The sequence below is a fragment of the Rhinolophus hipposideros genome (genome assembly GCF_964194185.1).
Source record: "Rhinolophus hipposideros genome assembly, chromosome: X".
Lineage (NCBI taxonomy): Eukaryota > Metazoa > Chordata > Mammalia > Chiroptera > Rhinolophidae > Rhinolophus > Rhinolophus hipposideros.
In genome coordinates this window covers 110,776,990-110,802,359 of record NC_138046.1, presented here as the reverse complement: position 1 = coordinate 110,802,359, position 25,370 = coordinate 110,776,990, and the positions used below count along the sequence as shown (strand labels likewise).

The window sequence follows — 25,370 nt, the reverse complement described above, 5'->3', positions numbered from 1 at the left end:
TCCCACAAACCAATAAAGACAAAGCACCCCAATAATCAAAGGGCCAAAAGGTTTGAATGGGCACTTTGGGAAAGAGAACAGTCTCAAAGGTGATTAGCATCAGGCATCATGGAAATACATGTTAAAACCAGCACACACCCAACAGAGTGTTCAAAATGGAAAAGATTAATACAGGGCAAGTGTTGCTAAGGCTGTGGGGCAACTGGAACTGCCATACACTGCTGGTGGGAACGTAAAATGGCGCAGTCACTTTGGGAACCTTCACCTAAGTGTATGCCTCTTCTCTGATCCCGAAATTGCCCTGCTGGGTCTCTGTGGTATGCTCAGGCTGGCTCCACTGGCTCCTGAGCACTGACTGGGCACATGTCTTCCTAACGCACATCCCCCTGGTCTTTTGAAATAGGCCATGGTTGGACTATTTACAAATGCTTCCAAATAAGAGTTATTTTTATAAGAGAACTTGTTAAACATTTACCAACATGTCATTGTGTATACCTGAGAGAAATGAGTGCACATGTCTACCAAAAGAGTTGTACAAAGAATACCAATAGCAGTTTTATTTATAAAAACCCCAAACTGGAAACACCCTTAAAGGTCCACCAACAGGAGAACGGGAAAAATCAATTGTGATATCTTCATGCCATGAAATACTACACAGCAAAAATAAATAACAAGGAAATACTGATAAATACAACATTTATGAATGTCAAAGGCCATGGGTTGAGTAAAAGAAGGCAGGCACGAAAGAGTACATACTTCATGGTTCCATTTATGGGAAGCTCAAGAATAAGCAAACTAATCAATGGTGAGAAGTCAGAATAATTTTTTTTGGGGGGGCGGGTTGTGGGGCCATTGACTGGGAAGGGACTTGAGGTGTCTCCCCACTGCTCTAGCTGTTGTGTGTCTTGATGTGAGAAACATTGATATGTGTATGTACATATGAAACCCCTGAGCAGCACACGTAAGGTTTGTGCACTCTGCTGTACATTACACATCAGTAATGAAGAGTGTACACGCACACTCTAGTCGATGACCCTGTTAATAAGGTGGACGTCAGACTACCCTCCCAGCAGTGCGGCGCATCCGGCAATGGTTAGTACCAACATGAAGAAGGGCAGCCTGAATCTTGGCAGGCAAATCAGTGTTACTGACATCTGACACACTGCCATCCTGGAGACTTTCAACACCTGGACTGGCAGCAGTGTCGCTGCGTGAAGACTTTGCCTCCACTCGCACGTCACCGGCTGGGAAGGAATCCAGTGAACACATCAGTTGTCTCCTGCACACCTACCACCATGACAGCAGAAACCCAGAAATGTAAAGATAGGGACTCTCATCCAATTTGGGCAATATTCTAGCATTTGCTGTCAACAGAGAACACTGAAGCCTGAGACCTTACCTGCTGAGATGTTCCAGAAGGACGCAAAGAGACTGCTAACTGTCTCTAAGCATTTGTTGTTGTTGTTTTTTCAAACACAGTAAAAGCCAAAGAAATGCCTGCTTCCTTTATCATCAGCAAGAAGAAAGATGAGAGATCATGTCATCTCGCAGTTCTCCCTCCATTCCTGGCAGGAGGCAGGCCTCAGCCCTTCTTGAGGTGTTAGAGTGCATTCCTGTCATCAGTAAACCCTGGACCCAAGTGTGATGAAATTTAAGCCTTAAGGAAAAGACTGGCCTGTGCCTCAAAGGAGGGAGGAGTACAGCTGATAGCATCTGGCCATTCTATTCATGAACTTATCAGAACCACGTGAGAAATATTTGTTGTGTATACCTACTGTATGCAAATTGACCTCATCAAAAGAAAAAATGTGTCTACCATCAGAACACTGAGTATGAAGAGAAGCTCAACCTAAGGGTTGAGTTTTGTTGTATTTTGACATATATGGTAATATTTGAAAACAGAAGAAATTGGGAGTTGGTTTTCGAATGGTTTAGTGTTTTGAAGACACTAGGAAACTCGAATTCCAGAGGCTTTGAGGATTATTAGACATCCTAGTTTAGGTTCCCCCAGAAGCAGACTTTGAAACAAGAAATCAAGTAAAGATAGTTTATTCGGCAAGTGACAGGCAACCAAAAGCAGAGCAGGCCAGTGAGACAGAAAGGGCAAAGAGCCTAAAAGAGTATGTGATCCAGCAGGCCACGGCTGTGGACGATGGGAGCACAGCCCACTATGGAAGCTCCAGGAACCAGTTTAAAACATACTCACCCATGAGTAACCCCACCCATGGGAAGGGAGCTGGGTATTATATGCCAACTCCCATCTGTCAGTGGTTGAGGTCCGCTTGCAGGGGATGTTAACACCCCAGAACTTCTGGCCTGCCAAGCAGATGGCAAAGTGGGCTCTCTGACAAAGAAGTGTGGGTGCTGGCATTTGATGGCAGGCAGGTGTGCTCTCAAGAGGTAAGGGCTAGAGGATATGAGCGGGGTACCAACTGCATCTGCTACAGAGGAACTTGAACCTTCTGTCCTTGTATGGCCCATGACTGCGTACATACAGACAAGTGAAAGGCCACACATTGGTTAGATCTGCACATCTATAAATCTACAACTGATAGATGACACATGAAGACCCAAACCTGGGAAATGCAGTTCAAATGTTTAATCGGTACCACGGATCTAAAAGTTTTCATCAAATTCTACTCCCTGGATTACTCCCTGGGCTAAGCTGTCCACAGACCTGTTAAAAGGTAGAGAGGTCACCTTTCTGCCTCCTTCAATCCAGTATGGCCACCGTGGTTCAGAGCTTCACTTCACCGATGAACTAGTTATTGGATTAGTGTTTCAATTCATCTCCCTGCCTCTGATCTCCAGCCTTCCCAATCCAGTGACCACACTGCAGACACAGTGCGCTTCCCTAGAAACAGTTCTGATCATTTCGTCTCCCATTTGAAACCCTTCATTGGCTCCCAGTTGCCCACAGGACAAAGTCTGTCTTCTAAGTTCCGCAGACACGGTCTTGTGTGATTTGGACCTTGAGCGCCTCTTTAGCTTTCCTCTCAGTTCTCCCACTAGCCTGCATCACTTCCATTTCCTCTGACATCTGTTTTGTGCCTCTGGGACTCTGCCTGTGCTGTAGACTTCGCCTGATATACTCTCTCCACCAGTTCTATGCCCCCATGCGAGGCCTCTGCCCGAGCTTCATTTCTCCTCATTCTTCAGGTGCTAATTTAGAAGTCACTTCCTCCAAGAAGTCTTCCCTGGTGCCCGCGAGGTTGGCATAGGTGCCCTTTCTTTAATATCCAGTACATATCCCATCTTAGAATTCCATGCAGATTTTGTAATTGCCACATTGCTTGTATCTTCCAAAGTTTGCACTGTGAGGACACAGCCATATGTGTCTAGTTCACATGGCTGGATGTAAGATTCCACAGTTACTAATAAATAGTCATTGAATGGCTGACTGAGAAGATCCTCCTTCATCTGGCCCCTGTCTCCTCTCCAATTTTGTATTTTATTGCATTCCCTCCACTGCTACACACACACGTGCATGCATGCGTACACACATACACCCCAACATACCAGACTCCCTGTACTCCCGTTATACCCTTTCGCTACTCCTATCATAGGACTGCAACCCTTTAGTTCACTTCATATTTCGTCTGTGCTAACCAATTCTGAGAATCTACGTAAAGTCCATTAGAGTCTTAATTTTCCTGAGGGTAAAACTATGTCATAATGTTCTTTCTCTCTCCAGGGCTTATAGTAATGTCCAGCCTGGTGTAGACACTTCATACATGTTGAGTAAATGATTCACTGCTATAATTGCGGATGAAATGCATGACCTCTAACTCCAAATAAAGCGAAAATGCTCTAGCCTCCCACCTGCCACCTGTCTGAGACCCATCACAGATTTCACATCTACAAACCTTGAAAAATTTCATCAGCCAAGTCTGTGAGCCACTGTCAGCATTGAAGCAAGATAGAATCACCCAGAGTGACATCTTCGGATATAAAAGCAATCTCTGCTCCTGGCAGGGCAAAGTCACATCTCAGTGAGACAACCAAGTGGAAGCCATCTGCCAATTCCAGAAGGGCCAGTGTGTTCAGGGCAGGTAAATGGAATGTTCTAAAGGGTGCGATGGAGGCACTCCACCTCTGCCGTAGTGAACAGAACTGGGCTACATGAGAGCTGAATCCTGCAAAGCATTAGAGCCTTGACATGAAAGGAAGTTGCAATGGCAGGAAGGTAGGTGTGGTTAGCAATAGTTAGATATGGAAGGAATTTTTCCTGATTCCTTTACTGGAGGCTTCTCTGATGACAAGATATCATCACCTGCGATAGTCAAGGTCCCATCAGCAGGGATGGGTCTGTAAACCCAAGGATTGCCATCTCATGCCCACTGTGAGGGATAATGGATGAGGTCACATCAATGTCCCCATCCTGAGACACCCATAAATAGGTAGACACCCATCCTGCTTTGCTTGTGATGGTCCCACGTTATGCCTGATGCTCCAATGAAATTAATAGCGCCCTCTTGCACTCTTCTAAAGTGTTCCAGTTTGGATAAATTATGCAGTCATCCTACCCACCAACAGCATTAACAGCAGGGGCAAATTTTTCAAATAGACATGATTGGATATAGGTACATGGGAGTTTTTACTTTTCTGTATTTTTTAACTTTTCTGTATTTTTAAACTTTTCCTCTCAAAAAATAAAAACAAATCCAACAAATACATAAGAAAAATCAAACTACTCTATAATTAAGCATAACACATAATTATTTCAGTATGCAGCCTTCTACCTAAATTGTTTTTCTGCTCTTATATTTTTTAGATTGTAGTCTTACCATATTCATTTGTCTAATGAGATTAGCCATTTGTCTGCAGTGTGTAAACGACAGGACTAAGTTCAATGTCATCTGTTTATTTAAGATGGAAATGATATGCACTGTAGCACAGTAGCCTTTGGGTACAAATGAAGTATCATTCAATGTCACTAGAGAAAATATAAATCAGCAAGAAAGAAGGTTGTTAGCACATCTTTGTTGGGCTTCCTCGATGTGCCAGGGATACAGGATGGAGTGAAACTGCGCCCCTGCCCTCATGGAACGTCTATATCCTAGTGCTAAACTGCCTTTGCGGAGGGGTGATGCCAAACTTCAATCTGATGTTTTACCATAAATCGCCAAATCGCCAGCCCTTTTCACTGATATGTTCTACTAAGTTTTTTTCCTTTTCTTTTCAGTATGTCTGTGTGTGCGTGCGCGTGCACATGTGCGCATGCACGTGTAGTGGGTAGGAGGGAGTCACATAGGAAACATACAAGATACAAAGGATGCTATTTGAACTGATGAAAGTCTTGTCTCTTCGCACATCTGTTTTCCTCATCTCCAGCTGGTTGCATACGCTTGTCATCGGTAACGAGGTTGTGCCTTTCTCTGAGTCTCTGTCACAGCTATCTGGCGTTTGCTGGGCCTCACTACTCAGTATAGGTCAGGCTTGCTGCTTCTCCTAGACATCTTTGTCACGTTTGACCCTGTGACTTTGTGCTACATCATCACCACTTTTAGTTAATAACTGCTGCTAACCATCTCATTCTGTGGCCTAACCGTGCTTAAGCCTAATACCCAAAACCAAGTTTATCAATATCCAGATGGCCAAAGCAGAGAGATTAGGGGGTAAAGTCTTTATTTTGCCAAAGGAACGCCCATTAGGGGACAATCTGCTGAGCCCAGGATTTAAATCTGGGCTGATCCGCTTATGAAATTTGTGACTGTGGACAAGTTATTTAAGCTCCCTGAGGCTTAGCTTCCTCACCTGTAAATGCAGTATAACATCCATCTCCGAGTTGCTGTGAGGATTAAATGAGATGATAGATGCAGCCATTCTTTGCACAAAGCCCAACACCTTGTAGGTACTTAATACCTTTTAGTTTCCTTCTTTCGCCCCCACCACAGTTCCCTACCTAGTCTGATGTGCATGGTAATCTAACTAGGCAACGAACCTGAAAAACGTGTGATGGTTTCAGGCTGGGAGCGTATCTTGGAATTAGGGACTTTTAAACACATACTAGCCAGATGTTCTCTTCAAATATTTGTATTGATGGATACCGTTAACCGCATTTACTCTTCAGTCTCTCAGTAAATCCGTGAACAAAACTCTGCCACCTTTACATTTCATCGAATATCCTTTTCAAAAACAACTGAGGCAGTTCTATCAGTTAGAGAAAAAAAAGTGAAGGGAAACCAAGCAAAACAGAGAATAGAAATGGAGATTTGTTTTTGCTAACAAACCTTTACTCGGTACCACTTGTGTGTCAGAAACTGTACTGAGCAATTTACATTCAATTTCTCATTTATCCTCCAACAATCCTAGTGAGATGAGGACTATTATTTCCCTTTACAGATGAGGAAACTGAGGCACAGAGAGAGCTGTTAAGTAACAGCTTAGTGTCCAGGATCACTCAGCTACTAACTGCCAAAGCTGGCAGTTGAGTCCAGGTGGTCTGTCTTCTCCATGCCTTGCTATGCCATCAACATCAGCACCTTCCAGAAGGTTTGAATTCCTAGCATGGTGAATCACAGAAGCTATCATAACCTTCACCGTTTGCTCTATGAGACCTCTTTTCAGATCTGGAAGGCAGCAACTAGGACACTCCTGTGATTTTTAAGGCCAATAATTTTGTGTGAAAACCTTGGGAACAGAAAAAAATTACTTCCTGAGGAAAAATGCACTACCAGGTAATACTCTTTTATGAATTACATCAAGTGCTCGCTCTTGTAAAGCTGGTGGTCCACCATTCAGGAGTGCCGTTACCATGTCATTACATGGAACTTCTTTCTTGTTTCTTCCATCAGCCTTCATTTTCATTGTTCTCACGCTCAGTGCCCAATAGCAACTTAGTAAACCCACTGAAGGAAAAATAATTGGCAAAGAGCTCTTCTGATGGAGACGTTTGTTCATAATTTTGTAGATTTAACATTATTATTCATTCTTTGCAGTTTCAAATATTTCAGGGATGTGGGTTACATGGCTCTTCTCTTTTTCTCTTAGGATGAAGCTGCTAAAAGTGTGAATTTGAGTCGCATGCAGGGGCTCATGCCCACAGTAGCTGCAGTCTTATTTTTTCTTGTGGAAAGGGAATATGTATATCTGTGAGATCTTTCCTAGCCCCACACCATTGCCTTTTCCCTAAAAGCCTGTCCTGATTCCTCCAGACTTTCCCTTGGAAACCAAATAATATTGTCTGATACTCGCCTAGGGAAGCTCCCGTTCTGACTGGACTCTCGGCAGGAAGGAGGGGCGAGGAAGGGGAAAGAACAGACACTGACTGAAGGTCAATTAGATGAACCACATAAAATTGCCAGTATTGAAGCATTTTTTTTTTTTACCTTTACAAGTGGCAATTTCATATGGTTTAACCCAATACTAAATGCCAGGCCAGACCCCCTTTTTTTATTTTTTTATTGGGGAATATTAGGGGACAGTGTGTTTTTCCAGGGCCCGTCAGCTCCAAGTCGTTGTCCTTCCATCTAGTTGTGGAGGGTGCAGCTCAGCTCCAGGTCCAGTTGCCATTTTCAGTCTTAGTTGCAGGGGGCACAGCCCACCATCCCATGCGGGAATCGAACCAGCAACCTTGTTGTTGAGAGCTCGCACTCTAACCAACTGAGCCATCCAGCCGCCCCTCCAGCAGCTCAGCGGCAGCTCGTTGTCTTCAATCTGGCTGCGGAGGGCACAGCTCATTGACCCATGTGGGAATCGAACCGGCAACCCTGTTGTTGAGAGGTCGCGCTCTAACCAACTGAGCCATTGGCCGCCCCCACAGACACCTTTTATATGTTATTACACTTGATCCTCATAATGACCCTCTGAGGTCACATTTATCCCCATTTTACAGATAATGAAACTGAATTCAATGCCTAACGTCATTGCCTTAGTTTGGGTTTCCCCAAAAGTTGACCAGGAGTCAAGGACTCAACGTGAGTAGTATGTTTGGAAGATACCCCAAGAAGCACTGGTAAGCGAATGGTAACATGCGACAGGGAAGGGAATCAGTAAGTTGCAGGAACATTGTCAACCCAGTTACTGTGCGGGCAACTGGAGCCTAATGCCTCTGGGGAACTCTGGAAAACAGTGAGGAACACAAGCCCAAGCGTCATCCCACCTTGGGGACAAGGGTGATGAGCTATTTATACACGAACTGTTTTTAGTCATGAGTCCAGGCCACTTGGGAATGAGGTAGTATGTTAATCCGCAGTATTTCCACATTAGGCTGGAAGATTTCGAGCAGAGAAGTGGCATGGTGTATGTTTGCTGGCATGCTCTGAAGTGGTGAGGAGACAGGGCCCAGCTGTGTCTGCTACAGTCCCACGGACAGAACTAACAGAGGCAGGGTCTGAACTTGTGGCATTCTGACCTCAGAACCCATGCCCTTCCCGCTAAAAGCACAGGGTGTTGTCAAATCCCAGGAAAGATCAGGGGCTCCAGGGGAATTGGAAATCAGTTCTAGGGCTCTATCTGGACAACTATTAGGTACTAACCAGAGGAGAAACCACTCCATATTGCACTACTCTATAGTGCAGTTGTATAACCCTCTAACGTACAAAAGACATGCACATCCATCAGCTCATTTGGCCCTCATCATGCCCCTAAGATAGACTAAAATCCATTCACTCACAAGATGATTATAGTCACGTGTTTACTCTGTAACAATTGCGTATACGTTCCAGGAACTGTCCTAGGTAATGGAGATTACACACACGCCAGCATGGTAAAACTCATATTTTAGTGGGGGCAGCAGAATAAAGAAACCAAGAGACATATAATGTAATATTATAATTGGTGCCATGAAGACTTAGAACAAGCAAAGTTGATAGTCATGGTGAAGGATGCTTTTTTTTTTTTATTTGGGGGTAGGGTCAGGAAAGATGATGACATTTGAGCAGGAAAGTGAAGGAAGTGAGGCTGTTGGGGGAAGGACGTTCCAGGAAGAATCGAGAAAGACGGGCAGTGTAATTAGGGCATGGTGAGACCTGAGTGTGCGGAGAGGTCAGCAAAGGCAAGGTACCGTCTTATTGGCTACAGTCAGGACCTTTAGGGTTTTGTTCTCGGTGCAGTGGGGAACCATTGGAGGATTTAGATCAGAGAAGTGGCATGATATATGTTTTCAATGATTCGTTTTTTATTTATCTCTAACTCGTGATCAGCAAGGCCCAGGAGCAATACTCAAATTGAAATCTTCTGACACCTGACGCAGTGCCCTTCCCACTCAAGTCCCCGGTTGTTCTCCAGACCTGGGTAGGCTTAGTATCCTGCTTTTTTCTGTACCTCACATAGGTTTGGGGGCTGTTACCTGTTCCCCAGGCACTTGGCTCCTTGGGACTTCTCTTTGCCAATCAGCTTTAACATTCTCCCATTTCTAAGAGCATGCTATCCTTGTTACCCACAAACGTGCTCAACCACAGTTTAAGCGTGACCATGAAAATCAACTGAGGGTAACAGAATTAAAAAATAACCACTCTAATCAGAAAGTTTAACTTTACAGATTTCCAGGGGTCTTCAAGGTATCAAGGAATTTTTTTTTTCTAATCAATACCAAGTGAAATTTTCTCCCAGGCTGGAAAAAAAAAAAAAAGAGTATTGCACCTCTGGTTCACTGCATTTTTATCTCATCCAGACCAACGTAGAAGCAGGCAAAAGTTCCACTCAGTACTGTAGTTGCCTTTTCCTTCATCCTTACTATTTGTTGTTTCTAAAATCTCAGATTTATTTGCTTCAAATCCAAAGTTGCTTTGTTGTTGTTTTTTTCAGCCAAGGCTGCAAAGAGAGCCTGTTTGGGGAATTACAATGTGGGGCTCTCTTGGCTGCTTTTTAGTGTCCGCAGCCACAAAGAGTGTTTACCCCCTGATAAAGCAAGGCGAAAAATAAATATTCCACGCTCCCAGCCCTGCACTGGCTCTACAGTATTGACAGAGGTAATCATTTGTTTTTTGTCACTGCAGCAGGTTGGCATGACCCAGGCATACAGGGATAGAGGAAGTATGTGGATTGATAGATAGTCACTTGTTTAGCTACATCCACAGCTTAAATTTGGTGTCCTCCAAACATGTAATGTTTCAAAGGCAGAATGATATTTCTGTTCACTTATTAAGGGATGACTAACTTGCTTTTGGCTGCACTACAAATGAATCACGGTAACAATCCCCAACTTGCAACTTCTGGTGTTCTGATGTAATGCATTTCTATTAAAAGAAGAGGAAAGAGAGTGGGTGACAGTGAGATCATGCAAAGACAGAACATAACGCTAAGGGAGCTAGCGTAATTGATGAACTTCAGAGACCAGACCCATTTACTTCAAGGTGTTTTCCTGTGTCCTGGGTGAGGTTACCTTGCCAGGCAGTTCCTACACGTTTACAGTTGCAGAATATAGACCCAGTTCAAGACGTGGAATGTGGAGGCATTCAGTGAAGAAAATGTTTCATTCGGGGGTGTAAACCAGATATTCCTTGAAAGCATTTTTTTCAGCAATTTTGATTTAGAGTCATTTTGAAGGTAATGTCTGGGGGCATATGATATAGGTTAGAAAGGCAAACGAACAACCTCCCTTTTTAAATTGTTTCAATACTGCAGCTTATTTAGGAGTGGCAGCAAAAGGGCATGGGGAGGTGAGCTAAGGAAGGGAAGGCAGCCTATGAAGGTGGTATCATCAGACTGACTCCCCTTGGGGAACTGGAGAACCCCCACCTCTTCTGAATCTCTCCTCCCAGGTGAGGGTGCTGGGGGATAGCATGAGGTGTTAATTACCCTGCCTGGTAGTGGCCGCCCTGCCTTCACTCTCCCCCTTTTCAACAAGAGACAAATACAAAAAGAGCTGAAAGGTATTGCAAAAGATCCTGAACCCCCAGGTATTTTTCCTATGTTAATCACCGTGCAGGAGCAGACACTTCCTTCCTCCCGGATCCCTTCTGGAACTCTCCTCTACAAGGTGCCCCTGCTGTCTTCTGAGGAAGGTCTGAGTGTGCCAGGGAGAGGCAGAGAGGAAATTAGACTCTGGCCCATCGTGACCGGCAGGCAGCCCACACTGGCTTTGTCCCAGGCTCTGGCAGAAGGGGATTAGAAGAGCCAGTGCCTCCCTACAATGGGAAATCACTCAGAAGAGAATCTTTTCTTCTTTTTCCAGTAAATGTCTTTTCCCTACCCTGTGGTTTTCTTTCTGGGTTTCATCTACTATCAGATCTGTCAGTGAGCTAAAAAGAACTTCAGTGTGTTGTGAAAGCATATTGGAATCAGCTGTAATAAGTCTCAAGTTGATATTTATGAAGTTAACTTTCTTATACCCAGAATCTGATTGTATAGTGTGTGGATGTCACTCAGCTTAAAATTATGCCGTGTTAGAACTGAAAGGGTCTGTCTATAAGATTAGCTAGATCAACCTTCTTTTTCATTGAAAAATCTGAGACCTGAAGACGTAGAGTGACACTCCTGGGGTCTAGGACACTCCTGCCTAAGCAGCAGAAGCCAGACTTGAAGCCAAAACTTCTTATTACTGCATTCCATTATGCCCACGGCCTTTTTTCTTGGTAAGCCTGTCTTGGAAAAGTTTTATGTGGCAACTACAGAGGCTAGATGGAGAATAAGAAAAGTCAGTGAGCTCAAAACCCACCCCCTTCATTACCCGCTAATAACCACGTAACGTTGCTGCCTAAAGAGGAGGTTTAGCGGTTTGGATTATTTCTGGTCTCTCTTAACGGGCCCCAGATCCCCAAGTGTGGCCGTTCCCCAGCTGATCACATGAACCAAAAGGGACAGTTCTTCATTCTTGCTCAGGTCCTCCTCACCCTCACTAAAGTCCTCAAGTTGTGCTGGCCTAGAGCTGAGTATCCAGTAAAGCCTAACTTAGAATCCTGCATTTGCCCTTTCCTTACGAGGTCACCTTAGGTGAGTTACTGACATTCTCTAGGCCTCAAGTGCTCCAGCTATAAAATGGGAATAACGATTTAACCGTCTCCTTAGAGAGACGGTTATTAGGTAAATTCTTAAAACTGCATAGAAAGTCCTTAGCGGACCAGTTAAAACTACCATCATTCTTAACCCATTGGTTGATAAACCCAAAGAGGCTAACAATTTAAATGGTATGTTCAGAGCCTTAGAATGAATTTCAATTTAACATTCACTTCTAGCCTCTGGCAGCAAACGCAATACTAATTTTAAAAAATACTGTGATTGGGATTGACACTGGACCAGGTTTTACGAGCACAGAGCACTTGGTGTTGTCTGCTGTTAGGATCTTCCCATTGTTTCAGACATTGGATCTCTTATGTGATTTTCCATGTGTGAGTGTTGGCACCCGACTCAGGGAAATGATCCTATGATTGCCAACACAGATTTGATGATTATTTATTGAATGTGTATTGTGTGAGTAATCCAAAATCTATACATAGTTATAGAAACATGGATTATATGTTGATTCACATGACAGAGTGAGGCTATATTAAGGGTCAAGACTATCACTTTGTGTCATTTTCCCCTCGTTTCCTTTTCTGAGATGAGGGTCTCTTACCTCGCCCAGTAATAAGCTTGTGTGCATTGAAGCTGTCCATGCTGTGGACTGAGTGTCTTGGTCTCCATTTTACTATCATGCTTTGAAGGTTCCCGGTCTTTCTTTCCCCTTCTGCTCCCAAGAGCAAAGGTTAATTTAAAGACAAAGATGAAGTCACTATAAGCTAATTTGTCATCATTTTCACCTATTTTTTCTTCTTCAGCACAGAAATTAAACGTATTAAGTGAACATATCTAAGACCACCTACAAATGTGTCTACTGTCCTGAGTGGGACTCCTTTCGGAAAGTAAATCAGGCATTCTAAAACCCTATGCAGGTAGCACGTGCAGTGTGTCTGTCCATGGCTGTGTGGCAGCCACGAGTGGGTTGTGTGTGTACTTGATGTATAGTCACAGGAACCAAAGATCAGACTGATTCATTTCAGAAGTCACACAAGGGAGTCTCAATTCTCCGTTCCCATGCCTCTTGTTATCCTCTCACTCTTATTCCACAGTAGAATCCCACAGACTCCCCCTGCCAGGTGGGCGGCCTCAGCCAACGCCCCCTCTCTGGCTGCTTTGTCACTTAGCATCTCCATGCCACTCAGAAGCAAGAGTGACACATGTTCTACCCACCTCTCCATCGGAAATTCAAAGCAGCTGCGTCTCACAGTGGCTCTGATACTAAGAGTTAAGAAACCGTCCCTCTCAAACTTCAGTAAGGTTCTCGTTTTCCAAGCCTCCCTCCTAGGATCTGGTGGCACAGGGGTTAACATAGTGTCTGCTTTCTTTGGTCAGGGGCCCCAGGGGTCACAGAGTTAGATCTGCAGACCTGGCAGGTCACTAAATAGTTGATGGCTCCCCTCCCAGGAGGGTATGGCCTTAGAGAATGGACGGAAAATATCCCCTTACTATAATTGGGTTCAGCCCTGTGGCTTAACACCATCTTATTTGGCAATCTTTTTCTCTTGACATATTTAGTAATCACTCTAAGGGAGATTTATTAGACGGTTCATGGGAACAAACAATGCACTAAATATTCCACATGTGCATGCTTTCAATACCACTCCTTTTCTAGGCTATTTGAACCTTTCCCCAAGGTCTATCTTTTAACTCTTATCAAACTCTCTCGTCATTAAATTCCTCTTGGTTTGTCTCTCCTCCAAAACAACCTTTTATATTTTGGAATGTTTTTGTAGTTAGGAGTTCTTTTAATCAAAATTCACGGGGCCATCCTTAGAGAAATATGGATGAGAACACATTCTCACAGTTTAAAATACTGAAGATATTTTTCTCATCATTAATCTCAAAGCACCAAAAAAAAATTTAGCATATTTTTAGAGTTTTGTGAAAATAGTCTCCTGGGTATCTCTGGGAGGTTGTGTGTGTGTGTGTGTGTGTGTGTGTGTGTGTGTGTGTGTGTGTGTGTGTTTGTAAAGGAAAACAATTTCAAATATTTCAGCCAAACATAATGCAGTGAATTGTTTCCTGAACCTGAGGGTTAGTGCGCATGAGGAGATGTGGGGGAGGGGCACTGAGCATTAGGATTAACAACTCATGCTATGTGCTAACTAAAGGACTTTGACAGCTGGTGTCCCTCAGACATTTTCAAAAAGTGTAATAAATATCCCACCCACCTTGGCACAAGCACAGCAAAATGTCTTAGCAAACAATCCATCTAGAGCAGATTTAAGAGAAAATAGATCAGGGTCATAGAGATGCTCAGAAAGTTATGAGTTATAAAGGCGCAGACATAGTATAGCAGCTCTGGAGGTTAAGCTTTCTTCCCTTTACGTGTGAAATGTTCTTCATTCATCAGATATACAATACTGACTATTTCTGCTCTTGGGAGAGCCCACTCAGGGCTAGGCACCGTTCCAGAGGCACTCATTCACTTAACACTCAACTACATGTCTAACCACTGGCCTCATTTTGAAGACTGGCCACAATTCACAGAGAGGAGACCTTACTTTCTCCCCTTAGACTGTAGATTACACATACTCCTACGTATCTGAACTTGAGCACTTGTGATTTTTTAGGGGTGGGGCAGTGAAAACACAAATTCAGAAATGAGTTGCTAGCAAGAACCTTCATTCAGCTGCTGGCATCGCCAACATAGAGATGTATGGTGAGGGGCCAGGAACACAGGTTCTGGAGCCAGTCTGCCTGGTATGGCCCAGCTGTCTATCTTACCGTGTGTGTGACTTTGGGCAAGTGACTTGCCTTCTCTGGGTCTCAGTTTCCTTGTCTGGAAAATGAGGCTAATACTTCATAGTTTTTGGTAATGATTAAATGCATTCATCTGTACGAAGGACCTAGAACTGTGCCTGGCATGTCGGAGGGGCTGTTACTGAGTGCTTGTATGCCCATGTGCACTGTGATCCCAGGCATACAGACCTGGGCGTGGCAAATCTGACTGAGAGTGAGGTGTAGAGAATAAATCCCACTGTGCCCCTTTAGCACGATCCCCATGTATCCCTGCCAGGCTCCTGGAGTTATAGCTCCCTTCCCATATAAGCAGACAAGGGAAGTCAGAGAATATGGTGACCCTCTTGTCTTTTGTGGCACAGGGACTGAATTGGATGGGGAAGTCATTTAGCTATCCTACGAAGCAACAGCAAGGGATGGGCCTGCAGAGCTCTACACTTAGAACTGCAGCTAAGTTCACTTTTTACATCACACTTGCAAGAGGGAGAATGAACAGTGGACCTATATAAACTTTTCAGACATTTACAGACCAATTGAGTTACAAATAAAGAATGCAACTTGTGGGAATAATGCTGGTAGTTCAGCCCAGCACTTCTCCAGCTTGAGCTATATCAGAATCTTCTGGAGGGCTTGTGAAAACACAGCTTTCTAGGCCCCACCCCAGAGATGCGGATTTACCAGGTTTGCGGCAGGGCTTGAGAATTTCCCTTTCTGACGGGGTCCCAGGCTGTGCTGATGCCGGTGCAGGGGCCACACAGTGAGCACCACTAGTCAACAGCGTGCTTTGCGACCTTACTACCACCTATTTCTCATGTAAAGTTGTCACGTTGCATTAGAACGCTTTAGCTTAGAGATGGCACGAGTGAGTTCCCCCACCCACCCACCCAGCATACAGATATTTGAATGCACAGAGTTCACAGCACTTACGAACGTCGTATTCTTGGTAACCAACACTGACTTCCATTTTCTCCTCTAGTTGCATGCTGCTGTGACCAGGATCCAGGTTCCGAGGCCTGGTTTCAATTACACATTTGCCCACATATGCATCCTGAATAATGAGAAGACTTGCATCGTGGACGACATAGTGCATGTTCTGGAGGAGCTAAAGAATGCCCGGGCCACCAACCGGACCAACTTTGCTATCACGTACCCGATCACTCACTTAAAGGATGGGAGGGCGGTGTACAACGGGCACCAGCTGGGAGGCGTCACCGTGCACAGCAAGGACCGCGTGAAATCCGCAGAGGCCGTCCAGCTCACCTACTACCTGCAGTCCATCAACAGTCTCAATGACATGGTGGCCGAGAAATGGGAGTCCAGCTTCTGTGACACTGTCCGACTGTTCCAGAAATCCAACAGCAAAGTCAAAATGTACCCTTACACGTCCTCCTCCCTGAGGGAAGATTTCCAGAAGACCAGCCGCGTAGCGGAACGTTACCTGGTTACCAGCCTGATCCTGGTGGTCACCATGGCCATCCTCTGCTGCTCTATGCAGGACTGCGTCCGCAGCAAACCCTGGCTAGGCCTGCTGGGGTTGGTGACCATAAGCCTGGCCACTCTCACTGCGGCTGGGATCATCAATCTGACTGGTGGAAAATACAATTCCACCTTCCTGGGAGTCCCTTTCGTCATGCTAGGTAATTACCGCTCTTCCTTTTTCTGTTTCCTCCTGCTATTTGTAGTGACTGGGTTACTAAAAGGCAAGGAGTAGCCATCTAACAACTTCGTTTCCTTTAGGGTGTCTTCCTTTTGCCCGGGAGTCCTAGGACCAACACTACAAAGTGCTGGTGGTCAGCAAGTAGCAACCTTCTGGGGTGGATGTGCCATGAGCCCAAAGTCCGGTGCCAGCTCTGGTTCTCCACTAAGTCGCTATGTGGTATTTAGCGGATAATCTTCTCTGTGCATCCCCGAAGCAGACCCCGAGACAAGGATTTAGAGACAAGTAATTTCTTTGGGAAGTGAGCCCGCGAAGCCTGAGTGTGGGAGTGAGGACATGAGACAGGGAAGGAAGACAATTCAGGGCGTTAACGAGCGGGTTACTGCTGTGGGCCTCCGGGGCTCGATCCCACTGGGAACCTTTGGGAGACCACACAGAACACTCCTCAGAGAGGTCCTCCTTCAACAGTGAGGAAGCTGGAGGCTGGGCTTTGTATTCAGAGCCCTGTGTGTGATTCATGGAGGGCTCTCCCCAGGTTCATTCGTCACTACCCGGGCCCTTCCCAGACAGGACTGAGCACATTCCTGCAGCTGGAGCAATCCCTCCAGTTACCAGGATTGGTAGTAAGAAGTGAGCTCCAGAATGGTGAATGGGAGGGCACATGGGTTGGGTGCTGCCAATGTCTGCTGCCCTCAATTTCCCCACCCTATAGGTAGAGTGGATGTGAGCAATCATACAAGAGGATATAATACATGTACAAGAACTTTGAAAGCAGCAGTGACACATAAACAGGACTTTCCCCTGTCCTTTCGATGAACTCAGGAGAATGTTTTAAAATGATAATGTAAGAATTCTACCACTATATTCTCTCTCAGGGGCTGCAGGAATTTCCCTGATAGAGAGCATGCTCAAAATAAAGCCATTGTGGTCATCCTATAATATCAGTTACTCTGTCCATCTGCTATTGAAGATGGCAGCCCAGCAAGCCTGATGGTTCTTACGGGCCAAGGATTCACACGGTTAGCTTTCCCCCCTTTCTGTGGCAACATCTCATCAATTCCTTTAGCGAAATTAAAATGTCATTTGGAATCAGATACTGACATGACAAATGAAGTGGCACTTTTCGTTGACTGAGAAATAACTATGGTTGAGTTCATGAGTATGCCTTATTGCCCTGTTTGGGGGGCGGGTGGCAGCAGAGAAGAATTTACTTGGGAAATCTCAGCTGCATTATGATTAAACGATAAGCAGGGCTGGCGTGACTACGAGGCCGCAGAATTGCGTGTTGCTTGCGATACTCTGTGGCCTGCGGGAATTCAGAGCTCGCGATGAACCTAGACTAGTAGCTTTTGTGAAAAAGTGGGGCACTGTGTAGGGACGAGCCAGCTGCGGATTTCTCAGGTCGCTTTCCGCATCACTGCTGAATACCACAGAGAGAGGTTGCTGCCCTTCCTCCTGATTCAGTCTGTGAAGAAGGCAGCATAATCTGGCTCTTTAAAATAAACCCAAGACCTGGGCGTCAATTATGGAATACAGGGTTGTTCCTTGAAGAGGAAGGATGGGGGAACTGGGTATTAGTAGCTTCTACAAAGGCTTGAGTCAAGATTTAAATTAAGATGTTTTGCTCACGATTAGTCACAGGGCTTGGTTTGGGTTTTTTGTTTATTTTTTTTTTAGCGTTTCATTTTAAAAATACAGTGTTTTCTGTTGTTGTTGTCGTGATTGTTCTTGCAGGGAAGGGGGAAGAGAAACAGGAATAAGAAAAGGGTGGTAAACTGAAGGGAAGCCGTAAAGTTCTTAAGGTGAGGAAGAAAAGGGTGTCAGGATTAGAAAAAGGACTATTGTTCCTGGTTTTATGATACCCTAGGTAGTAACCAGTGAGCTCAAAGTATGATACAATATTTAAAACTCCCTGAAAACAAATTACACTAAGTAAAATAACATTACCATATTTAGAGCTTTTAAATATTAATTTTAAGGAATATAAAATAGCAATATTCAAAAACTTCTTAAAAGTCATTTCACTAAAAAATCAATTTCACTAAGTAGAATGAAATTAAATGTTCAAAACATCTTTCAATTAATTGTATTAAGTAAAATAAATTACAATATTTAAAATTCCTTAAAACTGGGTTTTGTACTTTTTAGAGAAGCTTTAAATATCGTAAGTAAAAGTCACCATAACGAGGAGGATACTAGATAGTACTGGTGCAGGGACTGATATGAGATGGAAAGATGCTATTAGCAGGGGAATGTCTTTTTTAAAAACAAAAAGAACAAATCCAGAAATAGTAGTGCCACAACTCTGCAGAGACTGTCACTGAACTTGACGTCAGAGTTCAGTTCAGAAAAATCTGGCATTTGTGATGAAAGAGACCACGCACTGCAGGTGCCCGATACTCCCTTGTTTGCAATTTGTGAGGAATGTTATAGGCATTGATTTGATGGCAGTTTTCCCTGCTGACAGTCAGTGTGCAACCTTTCTGTACATTTTCAGCCCAAAGAGATCTCAAATTACTTAGTCACAACATGAAAGGAAGCTATGCGTTAGTAGCTAGGGCCCATTTGCAATAAATACTTTGCACCATGTAATGGGTGCTTAATAGGCTCATAAAGCCAACGGTGCCTGGATTTAGGATGGTTGTTGCCCTTCTGTATTTCTCAGATAAACTCTTCGTTCTCAGAGTTCGATTGTAAAATAAAATAGAAGCAAGAGCATGTTTGTAAATGTTGCGTTCAGGGCCAATGTTTAATTCTGGTGTTTTTGATGACCAGTCCTAAAATGCCAATAAATATTTCAAATGACCAAGAAGAAATACAGGGTTTTGCACTATGAGTCAATAAACTATCCAGTTTTTACATTTGTCTATAACACAAAATGGCTATGCTTAAACGCAGCAAATTTAATCAAAACTTCTTGATTTTTCTATGTTATATGAATACAGTATCAAATAAAAACTTTTAAATGTATGACCTCAGTCAGAAGGAAACGTATCTCAGAAAAAGTCTCTAATACAGACATTTCCTTAGCTGGCAATAGGTCTATAATGCGATAAACATTATAGACTTTAAATTCAACAAACAACATTCTCAGTGTGATGCCGGTCACGTAAGGCCAGATCCAGCCAAATGCCAAGATGGCAGTGGATTTAGAATGGAAAAATTTAAGACCACATGTGTCAAGCAGTATTAACCTGACAAAATTCCAGAATAGGAAAGAATTTGGATAAACTCTGAGACTTCGCCATAATGGGATGTGACTATGTTTCCAGCCAAGATGATCCATGACATCTCTGGCAATAAGAATATATCCTACACAGCTGAATCATTTTGGCAATGATGTAAGCATAGATACATCATGATTTAGAACGGTTTTAATCAGTGTCATGCATAGTAGACAATCCCATTTCTGCCAAAACCCCTATCCATATGAGTCAGATAAGTTTATTTAGAGCTGAAATCCTTAAAGGTCTACATTATAAATGCTCATTGGCATTTTTTAGTTACTATAATTTGGAGAGGAGTTTATTTCATCCATAACCCTTATGCATAAAGGTAATAGCCTTTATTTCCAAACTATATTGATATCAAGTATTAAGATTCTTTTTTTTTTTTTTTTTAGTTTCAAGTGCTTGAACTGCCATTTGTAAACATATGATCCTCATCACTTTAATCCACTATGGAATTTCCTTTAAAGGATGAGGATTTACACCATTGTCCTACAGTTGGGCATGATTTAAGAAAATAGCATGCAAACTTTCCTTACAGGCTTAATATTTCCACAGCTCTGCTGATCAGACACAAATCAGGAAAGGAATGGAATTTTGGAGAATATAGAAGGGAACAGAAGGAAGGTTTCCTTCCTTCTTCATCTGGAAGGTTTGTTGCTTCATGTATATTCTGACCAGCTAAAAGGGGAGAATTGAAGTTGTGGTGAAAGATAGTTAAGCTATTAGTTTATATATGGTAATCTAATTTACAAAGGTTGCTTTGCACTTATCAAGATACAAGAGTCATGGAGATCAGATGAGACAAAAAAATACTCTTTAGAAAAAAATATTCTTCAAGCCCTTTCAAATGTTTGGGATTTTGAGAAGGTCAAATGCCAGATACAGCATGCTGTCTTCCTTCTGAATTATCCCGACAGGTCTCTCATATTCAAAGATGGGAAAGGAAGGAAGGACGTGATTAAGTGCTAGGAGGAAAATCATAGCAGGGATGTTTGGCTTCTTTCTGATATATATTCTAAGATTATCTGTATTTAGCAGAAACCAGAAGATCAGATTCAGTTCTCCAAGAATTTGTTCTCGTTTGATGCCACCTGGAATATGATGCTACTAGTATATGGAGCTCAGGCTTATAAAGGACTAAAAGTTCTTCCCCAAGAAATGTAGTTCTAACTGAAAAATTGGAACACAGTTATTTTTGCTCTAAACTTAAACAAACCTGAAAGTATTCTGGTATATTTCCAAAGTCATGAGAAACATGGGGTGGCAGGAGGGGGGGTCAGCAAGATAATAATAAAGTTCAAACCATATGAAATTGCCAGTATTCAACCCTTTTTGACATACAATATTGGTACCAATATCAGACTATTTTTGAACTACGAAAGCAGTCATTTCTAATACATTCTTGTAGAAGTCCATTGTTTGCAACAACACAATAATCTGCATAAGAACAGTAGAAGTTTATGAGTATTAGAGTGTCGTGGAAATACTCTTCTTAGATATAAATCACTAACAGGTTCAGTAGGTTCTAGGGAGAAAAACTGGTTCATAGGTGTTTTGTTGTTCCCATTTTGGTTTACATCTGATTTAAAATAAGGGATAATTCCATACAATATTTTCAAAGTTGTTTTCCTGAAAATCTTATTTGTAAGGGGACTGATTTCCAAGGAGATTGTGTAATCTAGTTTTGTGAATAGTTCTCAGCCTTTTATTCTTATGCTCTACCAATCATATTACATACAGTAAGGGGGTGGGTGGGGAGAAATAGGTTTGGGGAGATGAAACGAAACATGTTTGGTTGTTCTGTTCTTCACCATAAAGGAAGACAAGACCAGGACTAGAGATGCAGGTCCAGGAAGGCAGAGCTCAGTTAGGGAGAGGAACGCGAAGGTGCCTCCTCTTTGCCCCAGGCCTCCAGGGTATACACTGGGTGGTCCAGCCACCTAGTTTAGGCAATGGGCAAGTGGCATATTCCACAAAGGTCAGGCGGCAGGAGGCAACATCAGGACACTGAGCTGGTAGAATTAAATACTGAGGAGAAACACCTGGCTTGGTGTGGCCTTTGGTCAAGCATCTCAGAAAGGTACTGCTGGGGCTGAGGAGTCTTGACCAGATGGGTCTACAGGAGTTCACAACACTGGTAGATTCCTAGTCATTGTCAAGGACACCCTGTGTTTCACCTAGGCTACTTCACCAGCCCAGAACCAAAATGTAGCAGCACCTAAGAGAGGGAGTCTAGCCCCTTCTCTATACTGACTGGTGTAGTGGCACTGGCATTTCTTTTCCTCACCAATGAAATGAACTTCACATCAGCCTGCTAGTCAGCATGTTGGGGTTTGTGTTTGTGTTTGTGTGTGTGTCTGTGTGTGTGTGCACGTGCATGTGTGTAAGTAATCTGGGTGCACAGTATATCATATATCACATTAGGTATGTCATACATCATATGCAATATGATATATTATGCAATAAGTGCATGTGTACATATGTATTTTATGTGTTTATAATATATTATATAGTGCACATTGTTTAAATGTTTGAATATAAATACTATATATTTATATATTATATAGTATATATTCACACATTTTATGTGGAAATATATAAAATATGTTTGAATAGGATATGCCATAGGTACATATATTTATATATTACATATGTCTTCTATATGAAAAGATATTACACAATGGCCATGGCATATATTATGGGCCACATTTGTACATACTGATTTTATACAGAGCATACACACACACACACAGTATCTAAATGCCTTATTTTTAAACAAGAAAGAGCAATTAGCAAGTTCATTTCTTGGACTCTTATTCTTAGCCCTCTAGTGAAAGAAAATCATCTCTCAGACGAAAACCCAGTGCTGTGATTAGAATGACCAAAATGTGACAAATCTCCAGTAGGAAGAATAAGATGTGTGTATTCACCCTGATGTGAACATCTGTCTTAACTTAAGCAGAGTCCATCTTTACTCTCACTCTTAACTGTGAGACAAAACAGGCTGTGATAAACCAAACAATTCAACATAGAAAGTAAATATTTATAACTGGCAAAGTGTAAATGTAACCCAATTAATGAACTTCCCCCTGAAAATAGATGTTCTCAACACAGACATATATACACTTTAAATTTCTTCTCAAAAAAATCATAAACTTATGTGGATGTCAAAGAAAAGCATTTTATAAACAAGAGCTACTTAGTAAAGCTTGTCTAAGAATAAAATATGTTTTAAGCAGGTTTTGCTCATGCATTCATTATACTGTATGAATTTTCTAGAAGAATGTAGTCATTTTACTTCCACATATGACATTTGGCACTGCCCAAGCTTCATGGTCTCTCAATATTACATTTTTTCTCATTGAAACTGAAAATCATCCACCACCAAACCCTCCCTATTCCTTACTTTTAGGAACTCAGGATGAGGAAATCTTGCTAGTTGAAAGGATTAAAATGTGAGGTGTGCCCACACACATGAGCCTCTGAGCTGTGGCTGTGAGTGCTGAGGAAGGTGGGAGAATCTGGGACTGAAGAAAAATCTGTCTTACAAAATCCAGATGTACAAAGTAGATCAATTTCCTTGTGGTTGTTCATTGACCAAAAAATCAACAAATCAACCCAGACTGCCTCTGATAGTAAAACCATTAAATACATTTCACATATGATTCACTTTATGAACAACTTTCCAGAAGTATATCTACAGGGTAAAGTTAGGTTAACTCTCAACTATTTGTTAGCGGATTCCTATGTTAGTGGATTATAAACAACCCTGAAGGCTTTGGTCAGGCTCCAGAAAAGGGCCTGAGAGTGAGAATTAATCTGTGAGTGTTCCTGAGACTCACCCTAAATGACTGGAGGACTAACCAGTTGAAACTTTTCCACCATGGGTGTCATTTATCATCTGTGCTGCTTTTACTCTTCATTGGCTCCAAAGCCTGAAAGTTAACTGCACATAAAGATATAAACGTCTTTGGAAAAGAAGAAAAATTATTAGCCTAAATCCTTTTGTATTTGATTTTACTAGATGACGGTCCCAAAGTCTACTGCTAATAAAATTGAAATTGCACTCCTGGTACAAACTGTGTCTGAACATTGGTGAAGAGCTCTACTGTCCTTATCCCAGGACCTGGATAAACGCCCGCATTGCCTCAAAGCATTCACTCATGAATAATCAGAACTCAGACCTGTGTGTGTGTCCTACACACACTGACATGCATGTAACTATACAGGCATGAAATGAATCAAAATAGAAACAAACATCGTGAATGTGCTTTTGACAGACAAGTGAATATTTTAAAAGCTTCTTTCTCTCCAGAATTTGACAGAATCAGTGTGTGTTGTGTAACGGTCCCCTTTGGCTGTAAGCGAGGGAACAACCTGGGATACTGGTCAGTTCCTGGCATGCTCACTATGATACCGTCTTTTACTTCCAGGTCGTGAGCTGTGGACCTGCCTGTCTGATGATGAGCCCTGGCTCCCATTGCCACGACAGGGTCTCTGGTCACCAAGGGCTAAATCTGTTTGGAACGTCCTGTTTAGGTAGCTTCCCACATGAGCGCAGCTACCAGGGTGTCCTAGTGAACAGGCTTAGAACAATGGGATGGAAAATGGTCCCTTGCCAGAGTGATGCTTTGTGCCAATGCCACAGGCCCTTTGGTCAGATTTCACAGGCAAGCTTACAGAGCTCTGACTTCATAGAAAATGCTTAATAACTAAGAATGCAAAACAAACAGCAATACTTTTGCTTTTCAAACACCTTTTAAACATGAGTGAAACATTAGGCAAACCTCTGAAATGTACCTTCAGTCCACCTGCAGTATCTGCCTACATCTATAAGATTTGCCTGTGAGTCCTGCTTGCTGGGTCTCAGCCCCAAAGTTAAAGGAGCAATGCATGATGGTGAAGGAACGCAACTGCCGAGAGAGGAAAGCGGAGAGGAACAGAACCTACCTAAATCTTTCTTCCCTGCCTTTCCTTGATCTCCACTGGCCCATTTTCTGAAGTGGCTGTAAAAGACAAGGCCCGGGCTGGCTGGAGGGAGAATTGTGAAAGAGCCTGTCCCTGGGAAATGCACCTATCTAGGACTCCTTCCTCACTGCATCCTCATCTCTACTGTCTGTCCCATGCCCGAGACCTAAGGGAAGCTGCTTCAGAAGACCTGTCCCAGAGGCATTTGCATTTAAAACAATACCCTTGAAGGCCAAACCCAAAGGGAATTCACCTATCATTGTGGACAGGGAAGGTATCCCAAGGTAGAGGGCATTCCTCATGTGCCAAGGCTCTTGAGTCCAGACCAGGAGACAGCGGCCCTGCCGTTTAGCTTTCCTTTATGGTAACAGACCGACCTCTTCAACATACATACCCTGCTGTGAATCGGGTCTAGTGTCCGCTAGGCACTCCAGGCTATTAATTCCTGGGCGGCACCCACTTGGCATCCATCCCTCCCTTGATAACCTGAGCTTCAGGAAGGAGGCCCAGTTATGGTGTAGGCAGTTGTCCCTGAAATCCAAAGAGCTCTTTGAAAACGCTACACAACTCCAATTTGGGGTGTAGGGTAGGCATCTGTTATTGAGGTGTCGCTTGACAAACCACAATCCTGGCCTCTCAGGACTGAGGGGAGGGGCTTTGAAGGCGAGGTCAATGATGGCTAGCAACAAATGCTAACTGAACAGTAGAACAGATTCTCCCTCGGGGCTTCCTCCTCTTCTGGCCTCTGAGTGTCTGAACACACACCCCTGTAACGAGGCGAATGAAGGAAAGGCACCGTTTCCAACAGCCCCTAAAAATAAAATCAGAAT

The 25,370-nt window shown here is 43.2% G+C and overlaps 1 protein-coding gene across 1 annotated transcript in view; it reads left to right on the top strand.

Moving 5' to 3' along the window:
• The window catches only part of PTCHD1 (patched domain containing 1), a 55,325-nt gene that overhangs the window by 21,909 nt on the left and 8,046 nt on the right, over nt 1-25,370 (top strand). The window contains exon 2 of the mRNA XM_081042632.1: nt 15,662-16,322. Coding sequence (XP_080898758.1) covers nt 15,662-16,322 — 661 coding nt within the window. The remainder of the gene's footprint in view (nt 1-15,661; nt 16,323-25,370) is intronic.